At 42.0% G+C, this 9,048-nt stretch overlaps 1 protein-coding gene and 1 non-coding gene across 2 annotated transcripts; one reads left to right on the top strand and one right to left on the bottom strand.

Moving 5' to 3' along the window:
- Positions 1-6,205: 6,205 nt before the first annotated feature.
- On the bottom strand, positions 6,206-7,135 carry LOC142446584 (olfactory receptor 4X2-like). Its single transcript, XM_075548333.1, has one exon. The coding sequence runs from the start codon at positions 7,133-7,135 to the stop codon at positions 6,206-6,208; it is 930 nt and encodes a 309-aa protein (XP_075404448.1).
- A 221-nt stretch (positions 7,136-7,356) lies between these two features.
- Positions 7,357-7,489, top strand: LOC142447688 (small nucleolar RNA SNORA2/SNORA34 family). Its single transcript, XR_012784349.1, has one exon. It is a non-coding gene; the product is annotated as a small nucleolar RNA SNORA2/SNORA34 family (small nucleolar RNA).
- The last annotated feature ends 1,559 nt before the right edge of the window (positions 7,490-9,048 follow it).

The following is a 9,048-nucleotide window of genomic DNA, read 5'->3' on the forward strand; positions in this document are numbered from 1 at the left end:
CAAGGCGCTTTACTGGGGACTCAGTCGACGACTGGACCATTGGAAACTTTGTAAAGTAACATATCCTCCTGACTAAACTCCCACTGCTTTTCAGAGCCACCATTTAGAATAACAATCATGGCCCAAAAAGTTCACGGTCGCTAAACGAAGAACTCAGCCGGTGTTTCCATGGTTTGTTCTTACCACAATCACTTTTTCTCTTCTGGCCAAAGAGGTGCAGATGATGCTCTGAGAACAGTTCCCAGCACGTTCACCCAAGTTCCATTCAGAACTCGCAATACCTGCCTTACCCAAGTCTCAACACTGAGACTCTGGTCCCCCTGCAGCCTCCGACTCCGGATATTGACACTAAGGCCCTGGGATCTCACTTCCACCTGATATCACACAAGAGCTGCCTTCCATGCATTCCACAGAGAAATAAGGACTCTGGTGGCTTCGGCTCGAGTGGAACTTGTTCCGGAAATATCAGGGGAGAGGCTGTGAGGATCCGGAGAGAAGAGGTTGGTCCCCAGAGTGCTGTACCCTTTTCACCTTCAGCAGCAGCCAAACGTCCTCTTGGGAAGCAGGACCTGGTTACTCAGGCCTCAAAATCCCTTGTAGGAAGCAGTAACTACAGAAATAGCATAAAATGTAAAAAAAGACTGGGTTCACATAAACGTAACGTATGCATACAATGTTTTGCCTCAGTGTGGTGGAGTCAGCTCAGTCGCACATCCCACACTGTGTCTCTGGTGCTGTCTCGCGTAGGGCCACGGGTCAGTGCAGGATGTCGCATCTTGCTGTGGGGTGGCTATATGGTCCTCTCTGTACATCGGGCCCTTTGGCCGGCCTATCGTCCTCTGAGCTTGGTGGACCCAGTTGTGCTCCACTCTGTTCTTCCTCCTTCCTTTGCTTCAGCTTCCTTCTGGGTGTGGTGTGGTGGGTCATCCCCTTTCCCTCACCAGACGATCTATTTTTATTTTCTATGGTAATCCCTATCTTGGTGGGGGTTAGGCTAATTCTGGTTGGGGCCGGTGTATGGTTAACTCTCTTTGTGGATTCCTCCACGCATCATATTTCCCTCTTGGTTTGGTGTCTCATGGTGGAGTCTGTATGTACGGTCCAGTTCTGTGGGGACACAACCAATACTCTCCCCCGGGTGGGTTAGTGCCCCTTTTGCCCCGTATCATCAACTCAGTTTCTCCCCACCCCGCTTCTCCCTCCACCAGCCGTCCTTCCCCTTCTTTATGCTGGGCTCTCATGTACCTCCCTAGGTGTGGTCTGCCATCCCCCCAACTATCTATTCTTCTGCCCCTTATTTGTGAGATAGGTGTTTATTCTTCTATTCCTGGAATGCTGATTGTACGTACCTCAGGGGACTCATGTTATACCTGTCCTTTTGAGTTTGGATTACCTCGCTGAAAATGACTCCTTCCAGCTCTTCACATAAATCAACGTGTTTCATGTGCTCATCCGTGTTTTTCAGTGCTGCATAATTCTCCTTTGTGTGTATGAGCCAGATTTTACTAATCCACTCATCTATGGATGGAAACTTAGGCTTTTCACAAGTCTTTGCGATTGTGAATTGTCAGCACATTTTTTTATTCAGCTTTAGTGGTAAAATTAGGTGCCTTGCTTTTCTTTTCTTGTTTTTGTCATTGTTTTTTGTTGTTGTCTTTGTTTTGTTTTCTTTTGCTGCTTTGTTTTGCTATGTCTTGCTTTTGTGTGCATATTATTATCTCTGCAGGTCTATCTAGATAAGATAGGCAGGATAAACAACCTGGAGCAGAAAACAATGGGACTGACAGTTCCTGGGAGGGACATGGGAGAGGGGGAGGGGGAGGAAAGGAAGTGGTGTTAACAAACCCAGGGACAAGGGAACATCAAGGGTCCCAAAATCAGTTGCAAGTAGGGTATAGAAGGCTTGGTAGGACATGATCAAGGGCAATGTAATCAAGAGGAATTACTGAAACCCAAATGAAGACTGAGCATGATGGTGGGACAAGTGGAAAGTCAAAGGAAATAGAGGAAGGAACTATGAGATCTTTAAGATAATATAATTTTTCTAAATAATGACAATGATAACAGGCTCCTTTGTGGATGTAGTAATAGGAAGACTAGTAAAATTGAATTTAAAATTCATATAAAAAACAATTTTTGAAAATAAAGAGTAATGAGAAAAGAGTGAAGCTATATCAGATATTAAAGTATTTCATAAAAGTCTGTATGGTCACAAGAAGAAACAGAGCAGCCTTGGGTGTTCCAAAAGCAATAAGAAAAAATAATGATAATTAACTGCATCCACTTCTTCTAGTTAGATTGCAAACAACAGGCCATTATGGGAAAAATCAGTGTTAAGCAAAAATAGGAGATGACCACATCAGGCCACAAAATGGATACTTCATTACATAACTGCCAAATTGTATCATTGCATAAATATCAGATTACATGATCGTGTGACTACCAAACCATAGAGAAGGATGGCCTAATCAAAGTAACGTATAATCTTAATCATCAGTGCAAGCCTAGCGTTACTCTGGCCTCACAGCTTAGCATTCATCAGTGTCACACATACACCATTAATGCACAAAATAGTCAGATAGTACATTTTCTACTATTGTCACATAGGAGAAATGTTGGATAACAAGATAGTTGATAAGTGAGGAATAGGTATACATGAAAGCAAAACCTTCTGTATGGCAAAAAATTACGTGACAAATATAGTCAAAGTTCAAATGATAAACCAAGGGGTGGGGAAATCATGCTATAGCAATAGATAGAAATTGCTCTTCAAACTCACTGCCATTGAGTCTATTCTGACGCACAGCTGCAGGTGTACGGTCTCTGCGACCGCAAAGTTTATACATAAATAAGCATACAGCCTCATCTATCTCACCTGAGACAGTTAGTGGATTAGAACTGCTTACCTTGTGGTTAGCAGCCTAATGCGTACAGGTCTACACCACCAGAATTATAATGCACAGTGGTGTAAATGATAGTTACATACCAAAACAAAAAAAGATCACTGCCATCTAGCCAATACTCCTTCGTATAGTACACTATAAGATAGAACTGCCGTTGTGAATTTCTGCGACTGTAACTTTTCACAGTGAAGCCTAGTTGTTCTCCTGAGGACATGGTGGTATTTTCACACTGCTGACCTTGCAGGTTAGCAACCCAAGTCATAACCAAATATGAATAGATTTTAGCTATATGAAATGATGTTCCTCTTCCTCAAAATAAGGGAAAGGTGAATGAAAATTATATTATGCTGCCACTTTTCAACTGTCAGATGAGCAGAATCCCCAAAAGTTAGCAATACATTTTTCAGGAAAGACAAAATTACTGATGGGAGGACAAAATGTAATCCCATAGAGTGACAGTCTGAGAAATTCACAGGGGCAGTGCTACCCTGTGCTAAAAGGTCACCATGAGCCAGCATGGACTCAATGGCAGTGAGTTGTTGGTGGTGGTGTTGTTATATTAAAGTTCCTCTTTTTAATTTTTTAATCATTTTATTGTGGTCTCTTACAATTTTTATTACAATCCATACATATGTCCATTATGTACCTTTGTTGCCCTCGTCATTCTCAAAACATTTGCTTTCTACTTCAGCCCTTGGTATTGGCTCCTCATTTTTCCCCTCCATCCCCCACCCTCCCTCCTTCATGAACCCTTGATAATTTATCTTTTTTTTGTCATGTTTCACACAGTCCAATGTCTCCCTTCACCAACTATTCTGTTACCCATCCCCCAGGGAGGGACTTATATGTACATCATTGTGATCGGTTCCTCCTTTCCCCCCACCTTCACCTTATCCTCCTGGTATCTCGACTCTCATTATTGGTCCTGAAGGGGTGTATCTGTCCTAGATTCTCTGTGTCTCCTGCTCTGATCTGTACCTGTGTGCATCCTCTGGTCTAGCCGGATTTGTAAGGTAGATTTGGGGTCATGATAGTGGAGGGGGAGGAAGCATTAAAGAACTAGAGGAAAGTTGTACATTCCATCAGTGCTATACTCCACACGGACTGACTCCTCTCCTCCCTAAGACCCGTCTGTAAGGGGATGCCAGTTGCCTACTGATGGGCTTTGGGTGCACACTCTGCACTCTCCCTCCTTCAAAATGACATGATTGGCAGGGAGTTTTTTAGCTTTATCAAATTACCAAGAAATACACACATTTGATCCAGCAATTAATTTCATTTCTGGAAATTTATCCTGCAGATTGGTTGTATGAACTTAAAACAAGTTAATCACTGTAGCATTACTTGGTGGGGCAAGACGGATACTCCTGTCAATAGAAGATAGGTTATTAAATTATGATGCATCTATTAAATGAATACCACAAAACTACAATAATAACAATGTAGAAATTTTAAAAAATTATATTGTTCATAAATAAGGCATATTTCCTATTTGCTTATGTTGTATATTAATCCTCATGTAAAAGGTGAAGAGAAAATCTTTGAGTCCCAAAGGGGCGGTTCTGCTGTGTCGTTGAGGGTCCTTAAAACTTGGAATTGACTCAATTGCTGTGAGTTTTCAGTTTGACATATTTTTTATCCATTTTGCCCAAATGTTAATATTTAGTCACAGATTTCTTAGCATTTATTCTCTGAATAAGTAGGATTATTTTTCTAAAACACTTAAGCTAAATGGTTAACCTGATGCCCGTGAATGCAATTGGTTCCCAAATTTACTTGTCCTATCACCCCCTTTACAGAAAAATTAATTTCCCAATGTCCTCCCCAACAATTGAAATCTTTTATACTCTATAGCCCATGCCCCTGTACGAAGAGAAGGCATCGCATTTGTAACTGCCCAGGATCATTCCAGTGCCCCCAGGAAGGTGGTATAGCCCACTTTGGGAAACACTGCTCCAGACCTTCATTGAGTAAGTCCTAAAACCAAAGATGTCCTCTGACATAAGTACACTACAATTATCAGAATCAGGACATGAATAATGATGCCTGTTATTATCTACAGATCTTGTGCCGCACTCTAGAGCAGGTTCAAATCGCAAAACACATGTTACAACTAGTTATTTTATATTTTTAATCACCTTTTATCTGGAGTTACTTGCCCTGATCTTTATCTTCCATGACCTTGCCACTTTGAAAATAAAAAAGGAAAATCAACCCAATTACCGGTCTCAAAGTGATTCCAACTCATACCTTCTCCATGTGGTTCCAAGCCGTGAACCCATAGAGTTTTCAGTGGCTTTGATCCTCCAGAGGTAAATCGTCAGCCCTTCTCTTCTGAGGTGTCACTGGGTGAGTTCAAGCTGTCAACCAACCTTTCTGTTAGTGGCCAGGGACACAAGCCAATCATTTTGTAAATTGACCTTCACCTTGAGTTGGCCTGGTATTTTAGAGATTAGACTCGCGCTTAAGTACTTTTGGCAGAATGACCACAGGAGTGTCACATGGTTCCACAATACATTATATTAGGAGGTACATGATATAAATTTGTCCTGTTACATTAAATTTGTCCCATATACATGTTTCTCACTACAACTTGGTCAACTGCTTAAAGTTGTGTCTTTCAAGTGCCTCTAGGGTTAAGGTACCTTTTTCCCTTGGGGAAAGATAAGATAAGGTCCTCAGATTAGCACAAAGAGTTAAATGCTCAACTCTTAACCGAAAGGCCTAGAAATTCACAGCCTTGAAAGCACCATGGACACAGTTTTACACTGGCCCCCTGAGGTCAGCATGAGTAAGAATCAAGGTTGGACACCAATCAGATTGGCTTTCCTAAGCTGGAAAGATACTTTAACTATGTACGCATTGTAATTCTCATCAAGACAAAAATCTATGATAACAGCATCCCATTCTGGAAAGAAAATTCTCAGTGGGAAGGGAAATTGTCAAAAAATTTTACTCTGTCCATCATTATACCCTTTAACACAGTCAATTCACTATGGGAAATTAGACTAAAGGGAAATCAGGAGTGTAAAGATTTCTATCCAAGGACACTTACCATAATCTTCTTCCATAAGAAAAAACTAGATATTACTTAAACATGTAACAACAGACAAATGACTCATTAAATTGCAGTAGATTCATAACAGAATATATGCTACAAGCAATTAAGAGTTTTTAAAATGGACATGAACTAGAATAACCCTAAATCAAACAATTACTGTGTACTTGTTTCTTTCCATTCATTCTTCCTTCCATTTGGACTCAGCATCATTGTAAACCCAAGGAGCTATAACACTCAGTCTCTACTTCTCATCTACTTTCATTGTCTTAATCCACAACTTCTTCATGGCCTTCTTCACTTCAGCATTTCTCAGGGAGTAGATGACAGGATTGAGGAGAGGGGTGATCACGGTGTAGAACACGGCCACAAACTTGTCCATGGACAGAGTGGTAGAAGGCCTCAGATAGATGAAGATACAGGGCCCAAAGTACAAGAGTACCACCGTAATGTGAGACCCACATGTGGAGAGAGCCTTTCGCCGCCCCTCAGAGCTTCGAGTCCTCAAATGAAGCAAAATAACTACATAAGAAGCTACAAGAACTACAAAGGTAATCAGAGACAGTATTCCCGCATTGGAAACAATCAGCAGACCAATGAGCCAAGTGTCGACACAGGCAAGTCTGAGCAGAGGCTGCACGTCACAAAAATAATGGTCAATCACATTGGGGCCACAGAAGGGTAGGTGGAAGACGAGAAGGATTTGGGCAAAGGAATGTACAAAGCCACCCACCCATGCTGTTCCCACGAGAACAGCACACAGTTGCCGGTTCATGATGCTGGTGTAGTTGAGGGGCTTGCAAATGGCCACATAGCGGTCATAGGCCATCACGGTGAGCAGGAAAATCTCAGTACCCCCAAAGAAGTGGATGAAGAAAAGCTGTGTCATGCAGCCCCATCGAGATATGGCTTTCCTCTCAGCCAGCAAGTCTGAAATCAGCTTAGGGGCAGTGGTAGAAGAGTAGCAGATTTCCACAAAGGACAGGTAACTGAGGAAAAAGTACATGGGGGAAGCCAGCTTGCTGCTGGTCATAACGGTGAGCACAATGAGGAAATTCCCCAGCACAATCGCTGTGTACAACAGCAAAAAGAGCACAAAGCAAGCTCTCTGCATATCCCGATTAGGAGAAAGCCCCAGAAAAATAAATTCAGTCACATTGTGTGTGTCAGCCATGAAGCCACCACCAGGAGGGAATCATTGGAGTGGGATAATCTGAAATGATGCAAAACAAAAGACGTTTTTCGTGAGATGATGGATAGAATTTATACATGGAATCAATTCATTCAACAGACTGATGACCACAGGAACATAGGTCTGAGACCAGATGCACTAGATGGTGCCCAGCTACCACTACCAATAGCTATGAAAAGGATTGCATTAGAAGTTCCTGGGTATAGGCCCTGAATCAAGACCAACGGTTTGCCGTAGCTTTTGGTTTCAAACAGGAGCCAAGAGCCATGTCTTCCTATGATCTGTTGGCTATTCTGCACCCCCAGGGAGTGGGCAGTTCAGTTGGAAGAAACACAGTCTATAGAATAAATGCCTTTTTGTTTGTTTATTTTTTTAAAAAAGAAGAATTTCCTGAGTAGAGGGGGACAAGAATATGGAACAAAACTCAAAATCATGAAAAGACAGGCTTTCTGGTCAGAGAGAAACTGGTAGAACCCCCAATTGTATGGTCTTTAGTCACCCTCAAGTCTGGAAATGAATTCATTCCTAGGACTCAATACTTCGTCAAACAGAAGGCTTATCTGTAAGGGATACAATTACCTGGTAAGTTTCCAACACCTTCAAATAACCATTTAATATCAAAGTGGACAGGAAGCGCAAGAAGGAAATGGAATGAGTGTAGCACTGTGGAGACTACAATCTTGACAGGACGCAAATTTGTAAGGATTGTTGAATGGAAAACTGATCTGCCCTGGAAACCTGGACCCAATTAAAAACAAAAAGTGTTTTTAATTAGTTTAAATATAAGAATCTTTTACGTATATTAGAAGCTTGCACTATCAAAATATCAGGAATTAATTATAAGTATAAAATGGGAAGAGCCATCTGAGAAGGGCCTGTCCACATCTGCGTCTATTTATCATGTGTGACTGAAGTAAAGGGGAGAAAAAGAAAAGATAAAACTGAAGGTAGACGGAGACATTCTTGTGAGTGAAAATGGTCAAGCACAAAAGGACAAACATTGTGTGTGACCACTATTAGAAAATGTCAAGAATGGGTTTTCACTCACTAAAAAAGACATAACTTTGATAGTAAGCAGGAATGGAAGAGTAGGGGAGAAAGGAGACGTCACAGCGCGGAGAACAGAGGAGCATTAACGTGGAGGAGAGAGAGGGCAATGCAAGATAAGAGGGAGGTTGGGAACAAATCATGGAGGCCAGGGGAAACATTGGGAGGTTTGGGAGAGGTAAAGCCAAGAGTGGCAAATACTTTTACATACACATCCATCCAACAGTGGGGCTCTGGGAGTAGACACTCGAATGGATGCACAGGCTAAAGGGAAGAGAGTGGGTTGGTGGGAGTGGATCTAAGAATATGTATAGAAGATATTCATATGGGTGCATTTTCTTTTGTTGCAAATATATCCATGAATGTGGAGGGCCATACAGGGAAAAAGGTTATGAAAATGTCTTAGATGTATAATCGAACACCTTGAAGGAATGGTGTCCTTGGGCCTGGGGGGGCGGGGGAGAGGGGAGATCCAGATCATGGCCTAACGGAGCTCCAAGATCAATTGGCACAAACCATTTACATGATTCTACATCCTAATTTGGTGAGTACCACCCGAGGTCTTAAAAGCTTCTGAGCAGCCACCTAAGATCCATCGATCTCGCTCTATCCTGAGGAAAGAAGAGTGAAAAAGAAAGTGAAAGTCACGTGGAAAAGATGAGTTCAAATGTCAGTGTTCACAACTTGAAGGTTAGAACTAGATGGTGTCTGGCTCCCACTAACTGCCCTAAAGGGGTCTCATTAGAAGGTGCTGGACAGAAACGGGAAGTGTGGAACAGATCTCAAATCATGTAAAACAGCAGGCTGACTGTCAAATAAAGAAGAGTGAGAACCCAAAGACTATGGCC

The sequence above is a fragment of the Tenrec ecaudatus genome, chromosome 4, assembly GCF_050624435.1.
Source record: "Tenrec ecaudatus isolate mTenEca1 chromosome 4, mTenEca1.hap1, whole genome shotgun sequence".
NCBI classification, from domain to species: Eukaryota; Metazoa; Chordata; class Mammalia; order Afrosoricida; family Tenrecidae; genus Tenrec; species Tenrec ecaudatus.